We start from the raw sequence: 25147 nt of genomic DNA on the forward strand, positions 1-25147 counted from the left end.
AAACACATCTAACACACAATTATGGAAAGGTCCCTGATGTGAGTGACTACGTACAGCTTTCCCGATCGTCCAGGATAGTGAGGTAATCCGAGCCCTTGCTTAATGAGCAGGCAACAAGATTTTTTATGTTTGATGATATTAATTTCTGGGCCTGGACTTTTTATAGGTTGGGTGGAGGCCCCAGGAAGTGAGTAAACCTCCAGGAAGAAAGGTGAGTAGGAGGAGAGCATGTGGTTTCCCTGGACTGCTGCGAGGCTGATGCTGATCAGACAGACTCCTCTCCAGCATCTGGCAGGACTGTCAGACACCGCGAGGTACATCTTCAGCACACAGGACTATTGAGGCCTTGGCAAGTAGAGACCTGTGGTGAGTTTTTGTATTGGGCACAGGTACATGTGTGATAAGTTTGAATATTGTCTGCTAGTTGCTTTTGGCATGTATACCGATGTCTGGCTGTGCAAACCTCTCGGGGGAGGGGTATCCAGTTTCAGCTGACTGTTTTCTTCTCTATTCTAGGAAATTTCAGCTTTAAGCAAGGAAAAAAGCTGCAGTTGCAGCTGCTTCCTGCTTTCCTGTGTCAGTTCTAAAGGGCTTGATCTATAGACACCAAACGAGATGAATGGCTCAGAAGCTAGGACTGACCCCGAGCACCCAAAGGTTAGTTTTCTATTTCTGGAGAAACTTTTGGTTTCTTGATGTGTTTTCTATAGCCCCAGTAGTGGGGGGGGGGGGAAACAGGAAAAATTTGGTTCAGAGTAAAAAACTGTTACATTTACTCTTATCTGCAGATCTTGTAGTAGTGTAATGTGTACATGCTCATCTATAAATTGTTATATGTGTGGTTAAAGCCTAAAAAGCTATAAAAGGGTCAAGGAGAGTGTCAAAAGAGGAGCTGGCAGAGGGATGAGGGCAAAAGGACATGCGTCACATGAAGGAGAGAAGAGAAGACCAAGATGCAAATGAGGGCAGGGCTGGGAAAAGAAGGGAAGGACAGGTTCCACGGAGACACACTGTCGAGAGCATCCTAATGATACCTGCTGCTGCACACAATGGCTGAAGATGGAGTGCCTGCCACGGGCAGAACACAATAAAAGCTGGTTACCTTGAGTTTATCAGCCCCGGTTTCTAGTCCCCATCCTTGACACTGGAGACATGGCGGCACTGCTGACTCCTGAAGCCACAGGTGTCTTCCTAGACTGCTTACAATGGGTTGTGCCTGACTTTAGGGATGTAGAAAGTAGCGTACAGAATGCGATTTGTGGTTGTGCTGGGCGGCCTGTGAGTGGCTGTTGTGACTGGAGGAGATGCGGGAGGGCGGCTGCATTCGGACTCTGTCTGCATGCCAAGGGTAATGTGATCATGTGTGAGTGTCATGGCGACTCTGCATACCCGTCTACTGATAAAGGTTGTCATACCTCCTTCCCAGGGCTTGATGTGAATGAGATGGACTAACTCTTGCAAAGGAATGGAACAGCATGTAATTAAAGGGTGCTGGTTTTCAGCCCCCTTTCATTCAAGTCTTTGTTAAATATGTAAAGCATACCAGGAATCCATAGAGCTCTATGTAGCCACCACCCCATGTGGCTACTGAGTGAACATTTGAAATGAGAGGTCTCATCTGACATGTGTTCCCAGTGTGAAATAACACTGTCGCATCCCCATGGAATTCCTTCCTAAAATCAGAAAATCACTTTTGAGTCTGTGGAGAATTTTTCCATAGAAAGCCAGAGTTCAGTGAGTTCTGAGGTGGTTTTCAGTCTCTGGTTGGTAAGCATTTTTTTTTAATTTGCAATAACATTTTTATGAATGAGAATTTTATTTTTAATTTACTGCTCTGTGACCATATTTTTCACAGTAGTTTGGAAATGTTGAATAAATGAAAACAAAAGAAAGGGATAAAAACTATTCCGTGATAATATAAATATTAAACTTAACTCCTAAATTGATAAAAGTAAGCCTCTTACTTTTCGGAATGTGGTAATTGGGGAGTTTAATATTTATTTAATTTATTTCTTTGTGTGTGTTTGTGTGTGTGAGTGTATGCATGAGCACTCTGCCTCCCAAGTGCTGGGATTAAAGGCATGTGCTACCACTGCCCAGCGATAGTTATTGAGAATTTAAGTTTGCATTTTGCATGTTCTAGGTCTACTGGGAATTCTGTAGTTAAAAAAAAAAACCAAATTGAGCTGATCTTAGCAATTTTGCAGAGGAAGGTAAAAAACAACAAAAGTTAAAGAAAAACATAGAATTCCATATTCTATACAATGAAGATAAGTTTCTATGGATATTAAATAGAATAATGTTATTTAAAACATCTCAAGAAGGAAAGCTTCTTGAGGCAGGCATGTTAGTGCTAGCCTTGAGAGAGCCTCTTTCCATATGGAGTAACCAGGAAAGTGGAGACAGCCTACCAGACACTGCCTCCTGATTCACCCACCACCACTCTTGGTCAACAATGAGAAAACCAGTGGAACTGTCAGACCCATGAAGGTTTCTGACTCCTTGGAGTTTCTGTTCTGGTGAAGAAACAGGCAGGTGAGGCAAGTACCTTGCAGAGCAGGGAGGGTCACTGACCTGTCCTGGCAGCATGTTTTCCTCTTTCTTTTCCCTCTCAGGGCCGTCAAAGACCGCAGCAGCCTTGATCACATAGGTCTCTAGGGCGGGATTGTTCTTCCTTCAAGCTTGGTATTAAGTACTATTTATGTCTGTCCCTTGATTTTCTGTTCCCATCATCGCATTTTGACTCTGACTTGGCATCTGAGAAATGAGCATCTGATGTAGCCTCCTGATTGCATCTTTGCCTGCAGGCTCTTTCTCCCTTTCCTATATTCTGGGCACGGCTGACAACTTAATCTTGAGGAAATGCCATTCGGATCACGTAGCTTCTCTGCTCTGAAGCTTTTCTTAACACCTTTCTGGCTAAGGAGTAGTTCTTTTTGCCTTTTCTTTCCTTAATTTGTAGGGAAACACACGCTGTAGCCGAGATCCTTAGCAGAAATTCAGAAGACTTCAAATCCCAACTTAGTGAACCAACTTCTAGCTACATTGGCATATTTATGCTTTTATCCTGCATTGCCCAGGTATGGTAGTCATCCTTGTCCCTCAGAGCTGACCACTCTCTCTGCGGAGTGGGTGAGAATGTATTGCCAAGAGCTTAGGCTCTGGGGGCATCAGACAGGATTCCAGTCTCAGCTCTGACAGTAAACTAGCTATGGGAACTTTCTCTTGAATTTATTGTTTCATTGTCTTGAATAGCAGGAGGCAAACAGAACTTTGTATCCCTTCAAGTTGGACAGATAAGACACTGCACATAAATCATTTTGTAAGTGCTTAGTCCACAGTGAGTTCCTAGTCAGTCCTCTACCTCGGTTTAAACAAGGGTCAAACACCACATGTATTGATTAATAGATGAGCATCTGGGGACTTCTGGATATCTTCTACACCACTAGTTTCAGTCATTTTTAAAATTATTATTGGACTATGGTCCAATTATTGAACAGTGGTACTATTGTCTGGAAATACTGGATATGGACACTGAATAGTGGAACTGGGTGAACTTCTAGATACCATTCTGTGTAGGATCTCTGCGGTCCCTTAGGGTAGGCCTTGGGAGTGATTTGAAAATCTTGTAGATCTTTGTAGATCATCTATTTTTATTGCTCAGGTGATTCTCTGGTCTATCATTATGTCATGGAATTGCTTGCATATCACTTACCATTCTTAATTAAATGTCTATTGTTTAGTAATTGATTGGTTTGTTTTGTCAGTGAAGTACAGTAAGAAGGGATTGAAGCTAAGGACATAGATTTATCTAGTCATACCTCAGTTCTCATATTTCTAGTCATCTCTCATGAAGTCTCCATAGACTTAAGTTCTCACAGAGGTGGAAGTGTTAAAGCTGCATACAGGTTTCCGGTCTACACCCAAAAGTGTTGAAATGCATATCACTCCAAGGAAATTCTTTTGTGGGTTGCCAAATAAAATATAGAATGAATAATAAAATTTAAATATCAAATAATGCATGAGATATGTGGGCCATACTTCTTAATTATTGCTTGCATGAAGCACAAAATGTCAACAGGTTTTCTATACTTTTATAGCTCTGTTGTTGCTAAGATCACTCCATCTTCAGGTATTGATATCAATTCCTATGCAGATGTCACATTTATTCTGACACAGATGGGAACTCTTCAGATCTCTACATTAGGTGTTCTCAGAGACTCTTGCTCTTCCTCATAGCATGGAGCCAGGTTGGACAGGAAATGCCCAGAGGACAATTTGTATAGTGGCGGACTAGAGACAATTACTGATTCCTTTGGCTTCCCTTTGCTCATTTTCACTGACCTTGAAGTTTTTGTCATGAGCTAATGTATTTGACCTTTTACACACTAGGAAAAGAATTACATGTGAGGGTTTGGAGGCTGAAACCTTAAGTGTCGTCTTGGGTGATGGAAAAGACGGTTGGTCGATCCATATGGTGTTTGTTTTCCTGTACTTGGGTCAGTTGTTTTCTACGGAGCTATTTATCCTTTCATATCTGAAACTGAGGCTTGTACCTACACATCCGTCCCTTTTAATTTCTGTTTTCTACACAGTTTTTCTGTGTAATCTTGATTTCAAAGGAAAGGTATGGCATTGGATTTATTTTTCTATGTGTTTATTTATTAATAGGATATCCTAAGATTCTTTAGTCTAACTGAAAAATTAAAGATTTTATTCAAAATCATGCAGTTTTGGGGCACTGATGAATGAGGAACTCCTAATTCAAGGGAAGAGCTGCCCTCGGCAGATATTAGTGTAACATGATGAAATTCTAGCACTTTCTGAGAGATGGGTTATTATAAAAGGATAGTTCAGAATCTCCCTCTTTCTTTCTTTCCAACTTACAATTGGATCTTTCCCTCTTACACACACTTCACTTTACCTGTAATGCCGTATGTAATAAGGCCTTTGTGAACCTCACTAGAGTCTGAATAAATGGGACTGATACTATCTTTCCCTCATAAGCATGTGAGCTTGTGTGAACTGGTTCTGAGGAGACATAAACATCTACTTACCTAAAATAGTGAACCAAAAGGAGAATAGAAACAAGTTTACCCATGGAGCTTGCAAACCAAAGAGATTAACTGGAGTTACTTAAAGGAGGATTGGCAACTCTATGAGTGGCTTTCCCAACAGAGAAAACATCTTTCCCATCAGCTGTTAACTGTCTGCATATCCTATCCTACCCCTTCCATGGATGGGCCAAATTTTGTTCAGGTCTCTGGTGGGTAACCACAGGTGTGAAGGCCATGCCATACCCAAGAGACAGCAGTCCATAAAGGCCTGAGTAACTACTTTTCTTTATTTAATCATATCAATGGAAAACAGATGATTTAGAAAAATTTAAACATATAATATATATAGTTATATTTATAAGATTAAAAAATTGAATGATTTCTGGGTTAGTCAATAATATTCTCAGTCTCTCTAATTCCTATAAACTCATAATTATCTACATAGATTGGGTCAGTCTGAGGTTAAGTTGCTTTCTAGAAGAATATTTTGTCCACATTTTGTTTGATTGTATTTCTCTTCTATCCTGATAACTGTTGAGTCTTTAACATTGTCACACGTGAAGGTTTTGTAAAGTTCTACACTCTACTATTTTGTCTCATATTTATTAGTTGAAATATTCTTACAAAAGGAATTTTCTCTCATTAGCTATCTGGGCACATCCTTCACAAGTGCTTCTCTCAGTGTTTTCCAAATTGAAGTCTATAGTTTCCAGGGAGTCTGCTGAGTGACAAATACCTATGGTGTTTCTATTATGATAAAACCTCTGTATTAGTATCCTAGCAATGGTTAAGGAATGTTGGAGGCATATCTAGCTCATTTAGATGATATCTAGTTCACTTAGATGGGATTCTTAGGTTCTTGGAGTTCAACCAGCAATCTGTAGTACAGCTGGTATTTGCATCTAGCACCATGATGGGGTAAGTTGTGCTGCTCTAATTAACAAAATTACTTAGAGAAAATAGCGTAGTATACCAGGCAATATTTCAGTGGATTTTAGTTTGAATAAAGGCCCTCATACCGAAGCTAGACAAGGCAACCCGATAGGAGGAAAAGAGTCTGAGGAACAGGCAAAAGAGTCAGAGACACACCCATCCCACTGTAGGAGTCCCACAAACCCACTATGTTAACAGTCATAACGTATATGCAGAGGACTTGGTATAGACCAGTGCAGGCCCAGTGCTTGCTGTTTCAGTCTCTGTGAGCTCATAGGAGCCCTACTTGATCCGGTGGGCCATGTTCTCTGGTGTCCTCACCGCTCTGACTCCTACAATCTTTCCTCCCTCTCTTCCTTGGGGCTCCCCTATTTCGGAGGAGAGGGACTGGATGGAGACCTCCAATTAAGACTCTCTGCATAGTATCTGGCTGTGGGTTTCTGCACCTGTTCACACTTACTGCTGGAGGAAACCTCTCTGATGATGACTGAACACAACACCTATCTATGAGTGTAGCAGAATATCACTACAAATCATTTCTTTGATTTTTTTTTTTTTTGTGGTCAGGCATGTCTGGGCTATACAGTCTCCCGTTCATGGCCCTCCAGAAAGTGTTAGGCATAGGTCCCTTTTAAGTTGTGGACCTCAAGTTAAATCACACATTGGTTGGCCACTCCCAAAATCTGTGGTCAGATCTCTCATTCCTCTGGACTATAGGGTGTGGGCGTGAGTATCTACAATTTCTCAATTTTAAATTCTCATGGCTTTCTCATCTGGTACTTAGCTGAGGTCCTCCAGGCAGGTCTGCTTCTGATATGGGTGTTTTACAGGGTGCTGCCTAGCCTGCTGGGAGCAGCTTGGGGGTGGGAGTCAGGGTGATGTTTATTTCTAGATCTGTTGATAAAGGCTAGACTTTCTAAATTTTTACTTGTTTTGATTCTCTCCTCAGTCTTACACAAGAGCCTTTAGTCTTGGCAGGTCATTTATTCTAGCACTCCTTAGCCTCCAAAAAACCTTCTCATACATCTGACTTGCCTTAGTGTTTGTATCAACGTTAAAGTGTTCTTCATATTTAATTTATAATTTTTTATTTTTTTTACTTGTCCAGGTAAAGCACCATTTCTATTTAAAAATGTTAAACAATTTCAGCTAGCATAAGAGGTCAAATTTTGTTTCTTTTAAAATGAAAGACCTACACATGCCCTAAATTTGAAAAATGCCCTTCTGTCCTGTTTCTCTTCCAAAGAGCTATTTTCTGGTCCATGTTCTTCACAGTCTGTCTGTTAAGGAGTGGCCCCGGTCAAGTTATTTAGTGGTGCATGTATATAGACCAAGCCTGGGCCTCTCAGGGAGAAAGATGTGCTTTAGGAAATGGCTTTTGGAGCCTCTAGCCTGAGCTGCCTTTTTGCGGTTTTATACTTGGGTCATATGAGGCCTGATAAAGACTCTCCTGGAAGAACTATGCATAGAACAACAATGAGACTTTCCCCCACACACTCCAGCAAAAGAGGAAACAGTCGTGCCTCCACAAACAAATAGCGCCCCATAAAACAACCTCCAGGCTGGGTCTATCAGGTGTCTCCAACAGTGCTCTACTTCTCAGTCATCTGAGAATGTCTTATGAACTGCTCTATGGATCTCCAGCTTCAGGGTGCATTGAGGCCTTGCTGTCTCAACAACTAGATGTTTTGTTTTTACGACACAACTTCTTATTTAGTTTTTTTTTAGATATTTTTTTAGAATACTCACAGTGATGTGTCTGCTATAGAGGTGGCATTCAATACACATTCACTATAATTATTACAATTCCGTTTTGAAGCATGGAAAAGGGTGAAAATGAAGGGCGAGACGATGAAGATCTAGAGACAGACATGTCTCTGCCCTGTTGACCAGAGCAGGTTGCTTAGCCTGTCTGAATTTCTCATGGCAAATGTAAAAATAAAGAGAAAATTGTAACCTCATGGAACTGAGTGGTAGGTGCTCAATAAATACGGATTTCGGTCCTTCATCCATTTTGGACACACACTTAGGTTGTCCCTTAATTTTGTCACAACACAGTTGTGAGATGTGTGGTAATCACTATAATATGCAGGCCTGCGTCGCTATCTTTAAGGTAAGGACAATAATTATAAGGATTAAATTAATTAGTACATGTAAGGCCTGATGGCAATAAGAGCCTTGTTGTGTGCTGGTTAGTTTTCTGTCAAGTTGGCACAAGCTAGAGTCATGTGGGAAGAGGGCACCTCAAATGGAAAATGGCCTCCCTCAGACTGTTCTGTGTGACATTGTCTTAATTAATGATTGACGTGGGAGGGCCCAGCCCACCTGGAATGTGCCACTCCCGGACAACTTGTCCTGGGTTATATAAAAAGTGAGCTGAGCAAGCATTGAGAAGCAAGCCAGGAAGCAATGTTCCTCCCCGGCCTCTGCTTTGGTGCCTATCTTGAGTTCTTGCCCAGACTTCCTCAATAACAAACTATGATCAGGATGTATGAGCTAAATAAATGCTTATCTCCTCTCCTTGCTTTGGGTTGTGGTGTTTGTCACAGCAATAGAAAGCAAACCAAGATAGTTGTTATCTACTAATCTTGTTTCTCTACATTTAATGATGCAGTTGGTAAAACTAACTAAACTTAGGAAAGAGGTGTAGTATAAGTGTTGGCAATGCATGCCTGTAATCTAAGCTATTGGGAGGTAAAGGCAGGAGGATCAGGAGTTCAAGGCCAATATTGGCTACCGTAGCAAGTTTGAGGAAAGCCTGGATTGCATGAAACTGTCCAAAGAAAAAGACACAAGAGTATAAGAACTGGAAGACTTGGATTGGGAGAAGAAAGAAAGAAAAAAGAAAAGAAAAAGAAAGAAAGATGGATGAAAAGGAAGAAAGGAAGAGAAAAAGGTCAGTCCTAGGTTTCACACCTAGAAATCCTGATTTACTAGTCAGTGGGCGAATTAGATATCATAAATCCTTTTTATTGGTTTCCGGATGTTTTGTGCATGATTCAAAATATGGTTTTCCCAGACTGAGAACCACTGTTTAAGAATTAAACTTTGATCAGTAGTAAATTACACAATATTCCAGAACTCTCCAGTGGCAGTTCCAGACTTTCCAATTTCTTACCATTCCTCTGATTTATGGACTCCAGAATTATAACTCTGCTTGCAATGCTACTTTCTCTCCTTTTTTACACCAGAGAAAACACGCTGCCCCCTATCTCAATGAGGTACGGCAGAGTAGGTCACCTTCAGTGTCTCTCGGACTCTCCAGTGTATCCTAGACACAGCAATCATCTCATTCTCTGTCTGAGGACGAACAAGGCAAACCCCTGGAGAGCTTTGGGGTGTTTGAAGCAGAATCAGTATCTGATGTTAGGGGATCCCTGCTATGGTGCAAGAATGTGTATCATGACTGCTTATCCTTAGATTCGTTACTGAGGAAGAGAGGACCCTAGTATGTGAGTATTATTCTAAAACAGCTCCTTAACAGATTCCTTGGAAGGATTTGGCAGTTCTCATGTCTGTATCTGTCTATACTCATTGAAGCGGAATCTCTGAGGATTGTGGTCTTGATGCATATGGAAATGTGTGTGTATGTGCATACATGTATACATTAATGCTAAATATTAACTTTTTTGGTAGAGAATTTTATACGTGAGTACTATATTTACATCATTTCTCTCCCTTCCTCTTCTCTAACTCTTCCTATGTCTACCCCACTGCCTCTAAAGTTCAATACCATGTCTTTAATTATTATTATTGTTTTATATATATATATACATATATATGTCCAACAACCTTTAGACTGACAGGTAGTGTCACTCACTTGTGTATGTGCTTAGGTCTGAGCACTGGTCCAGGAGTCTCTGTGCCCTTCACAGGCAGCAGAGTGCTGAGTCAAGGGAGGCAAGAAGGTGACTCAGCAGACGATGACTCAGGAGCCAGTGTTGGTGCAAACTTTGGAAGTCTGACCCCAGGTGGCTCAATTTAGACATGTTTAAACACAGAGCAATCTGGTGAAAACTAGTCTTTGATGATTCACCCAATCCTGCATGTACAACAAGACGTACTAAATCTCTTTGTATAAACACAGATCAGCTGTGACTACATTAAAGGTCTTTGTAAAGTACCTGTGACACTATCCATAAAGGTAGATTCTATAGATTGACAGAAAAACCAAGTTTACCAGAAGGATCCAGAGGAGGGTCAGATGTGAGAAAGTCTCCAGCCACACAGGTTGCCAAAGGGTCACCAGGCTAGAAGGCATATCTACTCTAGCCTTCTGGGTGGAAAGCAGATTTTGCACTCCTTCCCTTGAAGGAACAATTACATGTACTTAACACTCCAGGTTCTCCTAGTGCCTGTCTGTGAGCATAAAGACCTCTGTGATCCCCCTATCCCCTTGGCATTGGAAAACCTATCAGGGGCCTCCTCCCTGGGGAAGACCCGTTCTTCCTCTCTTGGCAGCCATTTATTTCTTGTAGCTCTTCATGTAGGGCTGGGATTTGTGAGATTTCCAAGTGAGATTTCCTTCATCTGTCTTGTCAAGTCAGCAGGTATTGTCACTGTGCTGGTCTTTTTTAGGTGACCACATCATTAAGATTTTCTGGGCATACCTTCCGTGTCATACACAGAAAGCACTATCTAATGGCAGACCTTCTGATCCTCTGGCTCCTAGGACATTTCAGCTCTTACAGTTTTCCCCAAGGCTCCAGGAGCCTGAGGTGTTGGGGTTGTGTTGTAGATGCATCAGTTATGGGTGGTATCCCATGGGCGGTTCTCTGCATTTCAATCCGTTGTCGATTTCTGTTATGATCTCCATCTGCTGCACAAAGAAGCTTCATCGATGAGGTGAGAGCCACGCTTCTCTATTGCTAGAAGGATCGCAGTTTAGAATTCAGGTGGGAATTACACTGCTTTAGTAAAGAAGCAGTAGGTGCTCTTTGGGAGTCTGTGGCCTCACCAGCCAATGGTAGCTGCCTGGGTTCACAGTACCATACATGAATTTATTCCTATTTAGTGGGCATTAAGGCCAATTAGACGGCTTTTGGCTACCCTAAGATATACATGCCTCCACTGTACCTTTGGGGATATCTCGCCATGCTTGTCATTGTTTTGGTTTGTAGATTTCACAGGTGGGGAGGAGAATTGAGTGCATTTCTCCCTTGGCAGCTTGCATGGCACCGTTAAATCCTATGAGAACTAGTCTTTGGCAAAGAGGCTTCCAGATCAGTTGCAGTTCTATTCCTCTAAGTCCTGGGTCTGAAGTATGCGGTGTCTTCAGCAGTAGGGGTCCCTTCAAGTTCTTGGAGGCAACCAAGGGCACTGGCAGTAGCCTATGTTGTTCTGGGGGTCTCTTGGACTTTCCTGACCAACAAGTCAATGGGGGGGGGGTCCCTTACCTGGTACTGGAGATCTTGTTAGATAGTCTATGGCTTCTGGCTTCTAGGAGTGCATTATTACCCCACGTGGCATAACTTCATTTAATTTATTTAGGCATGTGTACAGACATATATAAAAATACGTTTCTTAAAGTCAGCAGAAGGTAATATGTCCACTCTGGACTTTTCAGTCATCCTTAGCGTTCCTTATCCTCTCTCCTTCCTCAGCATTTTTCTTCCTCCTCCATCACCAGTAAAATTCTCCCCCCTTTTCCATTCTTTTCCCTCTTCATAGCATCTCTGTTCTGCTACCCTCTGTTTAGAGTTCCTTTTTCTCCCCCATGGCTTCTTCTTAATTTCCCTGCTCCTGTGATGATTACTCCTGTTGGTATACTCGCGTAACAAGATTCACACCTAGGATCCACAAATAGAAAAGAATACATTTGCAGGTCTGGGTTTGGGTTACCTCAATCAGTATAATATATTTCAGTTCCCACTTATGTGCAAATATAATTATATCTCCTGTTTTGTTTTGAGACAGGGTTTCTCTGTGTAGCTTTGGAACATGTCCTGGAACTCACTCTGTAGACCAGACTGGCCTCGAACTCGCAGAGTTCGCCTGTCATTGCCTCCCAAGTGCATTGAAGGTGTGCACCACCACCGCCCAGCTTGCATTATATAATTTCTTTTACAGTTTAATACTATTCCATTTTGTGTATATAGCACATTGTCATTATCCAGGCATCTGTTGAATGAAACTTAGGTTGTTTCCACTTCGCAACCATTGTGAATAGAGTTCCAACAAAGCTGTACAGGCATCTGTGGAGCAGGATGTTGAGTCTTTTGGACACATGCCAAAGAGTGATATAGCTGGGTCATATGGTAGATTTATTTTCAGCCTTTTGAGAATTCTGTACATGGATTTCCAGAGAAGCTGTGGCAGTTTGGAATTCCACCAACAGTGAATATAGGTTCTCCCTTCCCACATCCCCTATAGGTTCTCTTTTCCCACATCCCCTATAGGTTCTCCCTTCCCACATCCCCTATAGGTTCTCCCTTCCCACATCCCCTATAGGTTCTCCCTTCCCACATCCCCTATAGGTTCTCCCTTCCCACTTCCCCTCCAGCATTTGTCCTCAGTTGTTCTCTTCCTCTTATTCATTCTGACAGGGCTGAGATGAAATACAGTTTTCATTTGCATTTTCTTTTTTTAAAAAAATTATTTTTATTGAGCTATATATTTTTCTCCACTTTCCTTCCTTCTTCTCCCCACCACTCTTGCCTTCTCCCTTGGTCCCCATGTTCCCAATTTACTCAGGAGATCTTGTCTTTTTCTACTTCCCATGTACATTAGGTCCGTGTATGCCTCTCTTAGGGCCCTCATTGTTGTCTAGGTTCTCTGGGATTTTGAATTGTAGGCTGTTTTTTTCCCCTTTATGTTTAAAAGCCACTTATGAGTGAGTACATATGATATTTATCTTTCTGGATCTGGGTTACCTCACTCAATATGATGTTCATCAAAATTCATCAATTTGCCTGCAAATTTTAAGATGTCCTTTTTTCCGCTGTGTAGTACTCCATTGTGTAATGTACCACATTTTCCTTATCTATTCTTCAATCGAGGGGCATTTAGGTTGTTTCCAGGTTCTGACTATGATAAACAATGTTGCTATGAACATAGTTGAGCACATGTCCTTGTGGTATGATTGAGCATCCTTTGGGTGTATACCCAAAAGTGTTATTGCTGGGTCTTGAGGAAGGTTGCTTTCTAATTTTCTTAGAAATTTCCATACTGAAAGCTAAAGTGACTATACTAGTTTGCACTCCCACCAGCAAAGGAGAAGCTTTCCCTTTACCCCACACCCTCTCCAACATAAGTTGTTGTCAGTGTTTTTGATCTTGGCCATTCTTACAGGTATTATTAAGATACAATCTCAGACTTGTTTTGATTTGCATATCTCTGATGACTAAAGATGTTGAGCATTTCTTTAAGTGTCTTTTAGCCATTTTAGGTTCTTCTGTTGAGAGTTCTCTGTTTAGGGCTGTACCCCACTTTTTTATTGGATTATTTGTTGTTTTGATGACTAATTTCTTGAGTTCTTTGTATAGTTTGGATATCAGTTCTTTGACCAATGTGGGGGTTTGTAAAGATCTTTTCCCATTCTGTAGGCTGCATTTTGTCTTGTTGACCATGTCTTTTCTTTACAGAAGCTTCTCAGTTTCAGGAGATCTCATTTGTTGTTTCTCTCAGTGTCTGTGATACTGGGGTTATTTTTAGGAAGCGGTCTTGTGTGCCAAGGTGTTCAAGTGTATGAACTTCCCACTTTTACATCTGTGAGATTCAGTGTGGTTGGTCTTGTGCTGAGTTCTTTGATCCATTTGGACTTGAATTTTGTGCATGGTAATAGATATGGATCTATTGTCATTCTTCTACATGTTGATATCCAGTTACGCCCATTTGTTGAATATGCTTTATTTTCTTCATTTTATATTTTTTACTTCTTTGTCAAAAATCAGGTGTTCGCAGGTGTGTAGATTGAAAACTGTGTCTTCGATTCAGTACCATTTGTTCTCCTGTCTGTTTTCATGCCAATACCAGGCTCTTTTTAGTACTGTAGCTATGTAGTAGAGTTTGAAGTCAGGGATTGTGATGACTCCAGAAGTTTTTTTATAGTACAGGATTGTTTTAGTTATCCTCATTGAATTGGTAGATTCATTTTGGTAAGATTGCCATTTTTACTATGCTAATTCTACCTATCCAAGAGCATGGGAGATCTTTCCATTTTCTGGTGTCTTCTTCAATTGTTTTCTTCAAATATTTAAAGTTCTTGTCATAGAGGTCTTCCCTTTGTTTTGTCAGAGTTACTCCAAGACATTTTAATTCTATTTTTGGTAGATATGAAGAGAGGGGATAACCTTCTCTTGTTCCTGATTTCAGTAGGATCACTTTGAGTTTCTCTCCTTTTAGTTTGATGTAGGCTGTTGGCTTTCTGTATATTGTCTTTTGTTGAAGGCTTTTTCAGCATCTAATGAGATAATCATGTGTTTTTTTTTTCAGTTTGTTTATATTATGGATTACATTGACAGATTTTCATATGTTGAACCATCCCTGCAGCTCTTAGATAAAGACTACTTGATTATGGTGGATGATTTTTCTGATGTGTACTTGGATTCGATTTGCCAGTATTTTATTGAGTATTTTTGCATCAATGTTCATGAGTTAGATTGGTCTGTAATTCTCTTTCTTAGTAATGTCTTTCTGTGGTTTGAGTATCAAGGTAATTGTAGCCTCATAAAAAGAGTTTGGCAATGTTTTCTTCTGTTTCCATTGTGTGGAACAATTTGATGAGTATTGATATTAGTTCTTCTTTGAAAATCTTGTAGATTTCTGCACTGAAATTATCTGGCCCTGGGCTTCTTTTTGGATGGGGGACTTTTGATAACGGTATCTATTTCTTTAGCAGTTATAGGTCTGTTTAATTTGCTTATCTGGTCTTGATTTAATTTTGGTAAGTGATATTTATCTATAAAATTATTCATTTTGTTTAACTTTTTCAATTTCATGAAGTACAGATTTTCAATATATGACTTAATGATTCTCTGGATTTCCTCCATGTCTGTTGTTATGTCTCCCTTTTCATTTCTGATTTTATTAATTTAGATATTTTTTCTCTGCCTTTTGGTTAGCTTGGATAAAAGCTTGTCTATTTTGTTACTTTCTCATAGAACCAACTCTTTGTCTCATTGATTCTTTGTATTGTTTTCTTTGTTTCCATTTTGTTTATTTCATCTCTCAATTTGATTATTTCCTGCTGTCTAGTTCTCCTGGGTGAGCTTGTTTCTTTTTGTTCGAGAGTTTTCAGGTATTCTGTTAACTCATTAGTGTGGGATTTTTCCAACATCTTTCTGTAGGCATTTAGTGCTATGAATTTTCCTCTTAACACTGCTTTCATTGTGTTCCATAAATTTGGGTATGTTGGGTGGTCATTTTCATTGAATTTTAGGAAATCTTTGATTTCTTCCTGTATTTCTTCCCTGACCCATTGATGATTCAAGTGAACATTGTTGAATTTCCATGAATTTGTGGGCTTTCTGAAATTAGTGTTTCTGTTGAATTCTAATATTGAGCCGTGGTAATCTGATAAGATACATGGAGTTATTCTAATTTTTTTTGTGTCTGTGGAGGTTTGCATTGTTACCTAGTATGTTGTCAGTTTTTGAGAAGGTTCCATGAGGCGCTGAGTGAAAGGTATATTCTTTTATTTTGGATGGAATGTTCTATAGATGTCTGTCAAGTCCATTTGATTCACAACATCTGTTAGTTCCCTTATTTCTCTGTTAATTTTCTGTCGGATAGAACTGTCCAGTGTTGAGAGTGGGGTGTTGAAGTCTCCCACTATTAATGTGTGGGGTTTAATGTGTGAGTTAAGCTTTAGTGGTGTTTCTTTTACATATTAAAAAATGCCCTTGTATTTGGGGCTTAGATGTTCAGTACTGAGATTTCCTCTTTATGGGTTTTTCCCTGTGACTAATATGAAATGTCCTTCTTTGTTTCTTTCGATTGGTTTTATTTTGAAGTCTATTCTGTTAGATATTAGGATAGCTTGCTTCTTAGGTCCATTTGATTGGAAATTTTTTTCCCAACCCTTTACTCTGAGGTTTGAGGTTGAGGTGTGTTTAATGTATGCAGCAGAAGAATGGATCTGTTTTTGTATCCAATCTGTTGGCCTGTGTCTTTTCATAAGTGAGTTGAGTCCATTTATATTAAGAAATATTAATGACCAATGATTGCTAACACCTGTCATTTTAGTGTTCATTGTTGGTGATGTTATTGTGTGTTTTTCCCTTCTTTGGGATTTGCTGCTGTGAGATCATCTATTGTCTGTGTTTTTGTGGATGTACTAACTTCCTTGGGTTGGAACTTTTCTTCTAGTACTTTGTATAGGGCTGGGTTTTTGGCTAGGTATTGGTTAAATCTGGTTCTGTCATGAAATATCTTGTTTTGTCCAGCTATTGATTGTATATAATTGTATCAGTTACCATTATTGATTGGTAATTGAAAATTTTGCTGGGTATAGTATTCTGGGCTGGCATCAATGGTCTTTTAATGTCTTCATAACGCTTGACCAGGACCTTTTGTCTTTTATTGTTTCCATTGAGAAGTCAGGTGTAATTCTGTTAGGTCTGACTTTATATGTTACTTGGACTCTTTCTTTTGCAATTCTTTATATTCTTCTTTTATTCTGTATATTTAGTGGTTTGATTATTATTTTATTTTACTTTTATGAATGTCTCAAAGAAGTTTCAATTTGTGTTTCATTGTTGTTTAAGGATATTGAACATTTAAAAATTTTCTTAGACATTTATACTTTCTTCTTTTGAGAAAATTCTGTTAATTTCTATGTTCCAGTTATAAATTAGAATATTTATTTCATTGTTTTAAAATTTTTGAGTTCTTTATATATTCTAGATACTAAGCTTCTGTCAGATGCACAACTGGTAACAATTATTTTCCATTCTGTTGTCTCTTCACTTGGGTGATAGTGTCTTTTGCTGTGAAGAAACTAATTTCGTAAGGTCCAACTTATTATTCATCTTAATGGCTGTATTATTGGGGCCCTATTCAGAAAAACCATTTTTTGTATCAATAAGTTCAAACCTGTTCCTTGCTTTATCTTCTATTGGAGTCAAGGCATCAGATTTTATGTTGAGCTCCTTTATTCACTTGGAGTTGAGTTTTGTGAAGGGTGATAGATATGGATCTATTTTCATTTTCCTACAAGCAGCTATCTGGTATGGTCAGCCACATTTACTAAATATGTTTTCTCAAATATATATATATATATATATATTGGTGTCTTCTTTGTAAAAATTCAATGGCAATAGGAGTGTGAGTTTATTTGTAGGTCCTCAATTATATTCAATTGACCAATAAATCTCTTTTTAAAATGCCAGCCAGTACGATGCTGTTTTTATTACTATAATTCTATGCTATACCTTGAAACTGAGCATGGTGACACCTCCAGCTGCTTTTTATTGTTGTTCAGAGTTGTTTTAGCTACCTTGGTGCCTTTATATTTCCTTTTCTTATCTTTTCAATTTCTGTGAAGAACTGTATTAGAATTTTTTTTTTTTTTTTTTTTTAGTCCAAACAGACTAGAGCGCCAAAATCCAGTACATGCAGAGGAAGCAAGTCCCAGTGTCATTGTCAACGGCTTTTCAAAAAGGCTCCGGGCCAGCCACATTCAGAGAATCTGGCTGGATCATGTCCTCGTTCAGTCCCAGTCCAACAGGCCTTGGTGAACTCCCATTATATCAGTCCCCTTGTATCAGTGGGTGCTCGCCTCCCTCGCAGTCCTGATTACTTTTTTTATTTTCTTCATCATTCTGTTCCTCATTTGGACTGTGGAGTGCTCAGTTCGGTGTTCCAATATGGGTCTCCATCTGTATCGCCATCCAACGTCGGATGAAGGTTTCCTGTGCCCTTGCCTTCATTGCTCACGATCTCTTTCCTTCTGCCTCTCATTTGGACCTAGGGAGCTAGGTCCAGTGTTCCAACGTGGTTCTCCGCCTCCATCTCCATCCATCGCCAGATGAGGGTTCTATGGTGACATGCAAAATATTCATCAGTATGGTTGTGGGCCAAGGCCGGTTCAGGCACCCTCTCCTCTGTCCAGAGAACAATCTGGGGATCTCTCCTTGGACCTGGGATCCCATATATAATCAAGTTTCCTATAAACCCTAAGATGACTCCCTTAGTTGAAATATATTCTTCCCTGATCCCTTATTCATCCTTCCTCCCTTCCCCCCATCCCGGTCAACCGAGCTTTCTCCATTCCTCCCCTACTCCCTTCTCTCTAACCCTCTCCTCTTCCAACAACCCTCCCCCCCCCATGCACCCAAGGTTACCTGGGACTCTTGACTATTTCCTACCTCCTGGCGAATAGCTAAATAATCTTCATCAGGATCGTCTTCTTATTTAGCTTCTCTAGGATCACGAAAAATAGGCTCAAATACCTTTAAATTATGGTTAGAATCCACTTATGAGTGAATACATACCGTGTTCCTCTTTTTGGGTCTGGCTTACCTCACTCAGTAAAGCGTTTTCTATGTCCATCCATTTGCATGCAAAATTCAAGATGCCATTATTTTTTACCGCTGAGTAAAACTCTAACGTGTATATGTTCCACACCTTTTTTAACCATTCTTCTATTGAGGGGCACCTCGGCTGTTTCCAGGTTCTGGCTATTACAAATAGTGCTGCTATGAACATAGTTGAACAAATGCTTTTGTTGTATGCTAGGGAATCTCTAGGGTAAATTCCCAAGAGTGGAATTGCTGGGTCCTGAGGGAGGTTGACTCCCAGTTTCCTGAGAAACCGCCACACTGATTTCCACAGTGGCTGCACAAGTTTGCATTCCCACCAACAATGGATGAGTGTTCCCCTCACCCCACATCCTCTCCAGCATAGGCTATCATTGGTGTTTTTGACTTTAGCTATTCTGACAGGTGTAAGATGGTATCTCAAAGTGGTTTTGATTTGCATTTCCCTGATCGCTAAGGAGGTTGAGCATGACCTTAAGTGTCTTCTGGCCATTCGAAGTTCATCTGTTGTGAATTCTCTGTTAAGTTCAGTACCCCATTTTTTAATTGGGTTATTTAGAGATTTAGTGCCTAGTTTCTTGAGTTCTTTGTATATTTTTGAGATCAGACCTTTGTCTGATGAGGGGTTGGTGAAGATCTTCTCCCAGTCAGAAGGTAGCCTTTTTGTCTTACTGACAGTGTCCTTTGCTTTACAGAAGCTTCTCAGTTTCAGTAGATCCCATTTATTCATTGTTTCTCTTATTGTCTGTGCTGCTGGGGTCCTACTTAGGAAGAGGCCTCCTGTGCCTATATCTTGTAGACAACTTCCCACTTTCTCTTCTATCAGGTTCAAAGTGGACGGATTAATGTTGATGTCTTTAATCCATTTGGACCTGAGTTTTGTGCATGGTGATAGGTATGGATCTACTTTCATCCTTCTACAGGTTGACATCCAGTTATGCCAGCACCATTTGTTAAAGATGCTTTCCTTCTTCCATTGTATACCTTTAGCTCCCTTGTCAAAAATTAGGTGCTCATAGGTTTGTGGGTTAATATCCGGGTCTTCTATTCGATTCCATAGGTCGACTTCTCTGTTCTTATGCCAATACCAAGCTGTTTTCAATACTGTAGCTCTGTAATAGAGTTTGAAGTCAGGGATGCTAATGCCTCCTGAAGTTCCTTTATTGTATAAGATTGTTTTGGCTATCCTGGGTTTTTTGTTTTTCCAAATAAACTTGATTATTGTTTTCTCAAGGTCTGTGAAGAAGTTTGATGGGATTTTGATGGGGATTGCATTGAATCTATAGATTGCTTTTGGTAGAATTGCCATTTTTACTATGTTGATCCTCCCAATCCAAGAACAAGGGAGATCTTTCCATTTTCTGGTATCCTCCTCAATTTCTTTCTTCAAAGACTTAAAGTTCTTGTCAAATAGGTCTTTCACTTCCTTGGTTAGAGTAACCCCAAGATATTTTATGCTATTTGTGGCTATCGTGAAAGGTGATGTTTCTCTGATTTCCCTCTCAGCTTCTTTATCCTTCGTGTATAGGAGGGCCACTGATTTTTTGGAGTTGATCTTGCATCCTGCCACGTTACTAAAGGTGTTTATCAGCTGTAGGAGTTCTTTGGTAGAGTTTTTGGGGTCACTTATGTACACTATCATATCGTCAGCAAATAACGAAAGTTTAACTTCATCCTTTCCAATTCGAATCCCCTTGATCTCCTTATGTTGTCTTATTGCTATTGCTAGAACTTCAAGCACTATATTGAAGAGGTATGGAGAGAGTGGACAGCCTTGTCGTGTTCCTGATTTTAGTGGAAAGGCTTTGAGTTTCTCTCCATTCAATTTGATGTTAGCTGTCGGCTTGCTGTATATTGCTTTTATTATATTTAGGTATGATCCTTGTATCCCCAGTCTCTCCAACACCTTTATCATAAATGGGTGTTGAATTTTGTCAAATGCTTTTTCAGCATCCAATGAAATGATCATATGATTTTTTTCTTTCAGTTTATTTATATGATGGATTACATTGATAGATTTGCGTATATTGAACCAGTCCTGCATCTCTGGGATGAAGCCTACTTGATCATAATGGATAATTTTTCTAATGTGTTCCTGGATTCGGTTTGCCAGGATTTTATTGAGAATTTTTGCGTCGATGTTCATGAGTGAGATTGGCCTGTAATTCTCTTTCTTGGTTGTGTCTTTGTGTGGTTTTGGTATTAAGGTAACTGTAGCTTCATAAAAGGAGTTTGGCAATGACTCTTCTGTTTCTATATTATGGAATACGTTAAGGAGTATAGGAATTAGCTCTTCCTGGAAATTCTGGTAGAATTCTGCATTGAAACCATCTGGTCCTGGACTTTTTTTGGTAGGGAGATTTCTGATAACAGCTTCTAGTTCTTCACGACTAACAGGTCTATTTAGATTGTTCACCTGTTCTTGGTTCAACTTTGGTATATGGTACTTATCTAAAAAAATGTCCATTTCTTTTACATTTTCCCACTTTGTGGCATATAAACTTTCGTAGTAAGATCTAATGATTCTCTGAATTTCCTCTGAGTCTGTGGTTATATCCCCCTTTTCATTTCTGATCCTACTAATTTGCATGTGCTCTCTCTGCCGTTTGATTAGTTTGGCTAGGGGTTTGTCAATCTTGTTGATTTTCTCCAAGAACCAGCTTTTTGATTCATTGATTCTTTGGATTGTTTTCTCTGTTTCTATTTTGTTGATTTCAGCCCTCAGTTTGATTATTTCCAGTCTTCTACTCCTCCTTGGTGAATCAGCTTCTTTTTTTTCTAGAGCTTTCAAGTGTGCTGTTAGGTCTCCAATGTGTGCTTTCTCCGTTTTCTTTATTTGGGCACCTATTGCTATGAACTTTCCTCTTAGCACTGCTTTCATAGTGTCCCATAGGTTTGAGTATGTTGTGTCTTTGTTTTCATTAAATTCAAGGAAGACTTTAATTTCTTTCTTAATTTCGTCCTTGACCCAGGGGTGATTTAGTAGTTGACTGTTCAACTTCCATGAGTTTGTTGACTTCCTGGGGGTAGCATTGTTGTTGAATTCTAATTTTAATCCATGGTGATCTGACAAGACACAGGTGGTTACTAATATTTTTTTGTATCTGTGGGAGTTTGCTTTGTTGCCGAGTATGTGGTCAATCTTCGAGAAGGTTCCATGAACTGCAGAGAAGAAGGTATATTCTTTCCTATTTGGGTGGAGTGTTCTATAGATGTCTGATAAGTCCATTTGATTCAATACCTCCAATAAATCTCTTAATTCTCTGTTTGGTTTCTGTCTGATTGACCTGTCCATTGGTGAGAGAGGAGTGTTGAAGTCTCCTACTATTAGTGTGTGTGGTTTGATGACTGCCTTGAGTTCTAGAAGAGTTTCTTTTACATATGTGGGTGCCTTTACATTAGGGGCATAGATATTCAGGATTGAGACTTCTTCCTGATGAGTTGTTCCTGTTATGAGTATGAAATGTCCATCTCCATCTCTTCTGATTGATTTTAGTTTGAAGTCGATTTTGTTAGATATTAGAATGGCCACACCCGCTTGTTTCTTAGGTCCATTTGCTTGGAAGACCTTTTCCCAACCCTTTACTCTGAGTAGGTGTCTGTCTTTGTGGTTGAGGTGTGTTTCTTGTAAACAGCAGAATGTTGGATCCTGTTTTCCTATCCAATCTCTAAGTCTGTGCCTCTTTATAGGTGAATTGAGTCCATTGATATTAAGAGATATTAATGACCATTGGTTGTTGACTCCAGTCATTTTTTTGGTGGTAATAGAGTGTATGTGTTTTCCTTCTTTGAATTGTGCTACTGAAGGGTCGCTAGATGTCTGAATTATTGTAGTTAGTGTTGGCAGTGTTGGACTCCTTGGGATGTAATTTTCCTTCTAGTATTCTCTGTAAGGCTGGATTAGTAGTTACATATTGTTTAAATTTGTTTTTATCCTGGAATATTTTGTTTTCTCCGTTGATAGTGAACGAAAGCTTGGCTGGGTAAAGTAGTCTGGGCTTGCATCCATGGTCCCTTAATTTCTGCAGTACCTCTATCCAGGACCTTCTGGCTTTCATGGTTTCTATAGAGAAGTCTGGTGTAAGTCTGATAGGTTTACCTTTATAGGTTACTTGACCTTTTTCCTTTGCAGCTCTTAATATCCTTTCTTTAATCTGACTGCTTTGTGTTTTATTATATGGTGAGGGGACTTTTTTTCTGATCCAGTCTATTCGGTGTTCTGTATGCTTCTTGCACCTTCATAGGAATATCCCTCTTTAGGTTGGGAAAGTTTTCTTCTATAATTTTGTTGAATATATCTTCTGGACATTTGATCTGCAATTCTTCTCCTTCTTCTACTCCTATTATTCTTAGATTTGGTTTTTTTATTATGTCCCATATTTCCTGAATGTTTTGTGATGAGAATTTGTTGGATTTGCTGTTTTCTTTGGTCAGGGCGTTTATTTTCTCTATGGTGTCTTCATAATCTGAGATTCGTTCTTCTATCTCTTGTATTCTATTGGTTAAGCTTGATTCTGTAGTCTCCGTTCGTTTACCTAGATTTTCCATATCCAGCCGGCCCTCGGATTGTGTTTTCTTCACTGCCTCCATTTCAGTTTTCAATTCTTGCACTGATTCCATTACCTGTTTGATTGCTTTTTCTTGGTTTCCCAGGGTATCATTTACGAATTTACTCATTTCTTCAAACTTTTTGTTATATTTGTCTTCTATTTCTTTACTCATTTCTATTATTTTTTTGTTATATTTCTCTTCTATTTCTTTAAGTGAGTTATTCATACCCTGTTTTAGAGACTCTATTGCTTTCATAATGACACTGTTTTCCACTTCTTCCGGAATAGGGCGTTTGAGTCCTTCTGTCGTAAGATCGCTGGGATCTGGTGATTTCATGTTGTTTTTCAGATTGTTGGAGGAATTCTTGCCTTGGCGCCTGCCCATCTCTTCCTTCAGATGCTCTCCAATGGCTCTTCCCTCCGCTGGGTCTTCTTCTACTGGATTAGTGACCCTTGCTATCCAGGAATCACTTTGCCTGCAGTCTTAGCTAGCTGCAGGCAGGCTATTAGAACAAAGGGACTTCCTTCCCTTTGCACTCACCACCTATCCAGCCCCGTGGTGCCCACCCTGGCTGAGATAGAGGAATTTAAGCCCTGAAAAAGGGAGAGGGGAGGGGAGGGGTTCGAGGCCAAAAGCTGGGATGGCGTAGCAGGAGAGAGGGATTAGCTGGGGGAAGCTGCCCCTTTGGAGTAGCCAGGGAGATAAGGATGGCGGGAATATTGTGTGTCCCCTCACCGGTCCACACACTTACCCCTGCACAGGATCAGAGCCCCTCGCTGGTCAGAAGAGTCCCTGCCTGTGGTCTTAGCTGCTGCAGGCCAGCTATCAGAACAAAGGGACTCCCGCCCCTTTGCTCTCACCGCCTGCCCCGGCCCGCGGTGCCTGCCCCGGCTGAGATGGAGGAATTTAAGCCCCGAAGAACCTGTATTAGAATTTTTATGGTGATTGCATTGAATATGTAGATTGCTTTTGGTAGGAAAACGATTATCAAGGAAGCATATTATATTTCAGGTAAATCACACCAAAGTATAGCAGTGTTTTGAAACTTTAATTTTCCATCCACCTTAATGATTAAAAAAAATCTCTATATGAGGGTAGATAAGCCCCACCCCTACCTATAAAGCTATTCAAAGTTAATGTTGCTAGGTGAAAGAACTAGTTTTCTTTAGTTGGTCTGCCTTGGTGGGTTGGCCCTGCTGTAGTAGATGGCGCATGCATTTATGGGCTTCATTAACTGGGCTCAACGAACTATTAAAAAAGGAACATGCAGTTGTTATGGGCATGTAGAATTGTCTGGGAGGAATTGGAGAGGGGGTTGGGAGTGAATATAATCAAAATGCATTATATACATATAGGAAAATCTCAAATATTAAATTAAAAATTATACTAAAAATATAAAACACTTAAAATTAAGAATCAATTAAGAATCACTATAAATTGTTAGATGTGCTTATATACTCAAATAAACTAAGAAATTTTAGTCATATTAAAACCTGTACATGAACTTTAATAGCAGTTTTATTCACAACTGTCAAGCTTGGAAGGGGCATTCATTTATCTAAAAAATACTTTAATTATAATCACATTATGCTATAGAATATTATTTATTAATTTATCTATTGGTAAATTAAATTAAGGTTAGTTGTGCTTTTATTTTACACACTTGATGTAGCAATGACATTTTTCACATATACACAAGAGAAGAGGACTTGTATATTTTCTAGGGCATGTACTAAAACCATAATTTCTCTATTGTGGGCTGTGTGGACTCTGAACTATTCTACTCCTTGTCAAATTAATTGGAGAAGAAATGATGCCAATTTGCACTTATATTAACAAGGGGTAGTTTCTCCTTCTCTTTTTATTTATTAAGAACTAGTGCTCAGAGAAGTTAAAAGGCAGGGCCCAAACCACTCCATAGAGTTAGAATAAGAACCTATGCTCACTGCTATGAGGCATAGTGAGTCTGGCTCTTAACGATTTGGATGATATAAGGGTGGACTGAAAGCAGCTGGGGTCTTCATTGGAGATAGGAGATATGATACTGACACTGTTTGGGTCAGCTTCCAGTTTCTCCCAGAGCTTCCCTTCAGATCATAGAGGAGTAACCCAGAGGGCACTGTCCTG

At 39.8% G+C, this 25147-nt stretch overlaps 1 protein-coding gene across 1 annotated transcript in view; it reads left to right on the forward strand.

The window, feature by feature from the left end:
• LOC125392800 (transmembrane protein 45A-like) overlaps nucleotides 1-25147 on the forward strand; it is a 59801-nt gene that overhangs the window by 20681 nt on the left and 13973 nt on the right. The window contains exons 2-3 of the mRNA XM_048422744.3: nucleotides 167-366; nucleotides 517-657. Coding sequence (XP_048278701.3) covers nucleotides 616-657 — 42 coding nt within the window. The 5' untranslated portion in view covers nucleotides 167-366; nucleotides 517-615. The remainder of the gene's footprint in view (nucleotides 1-166; nucleotides 367-516; nucleotides 658-25147) is intronic.

The sequence above is a fragment of the Myodes glareolus genome, chromosome 2 (genome assembly GCF_982192425.1).
Source record: "Myodes glareolus chromosome 2, mMyoGla1.1, whole genome shotgun sequence".
NCBI classification, from domain to species: Eukaryota; Metazoa; Chordata; class Mammalia; order Rodentia; family Cricetidae; genus Myodes; species Myodes glareolus.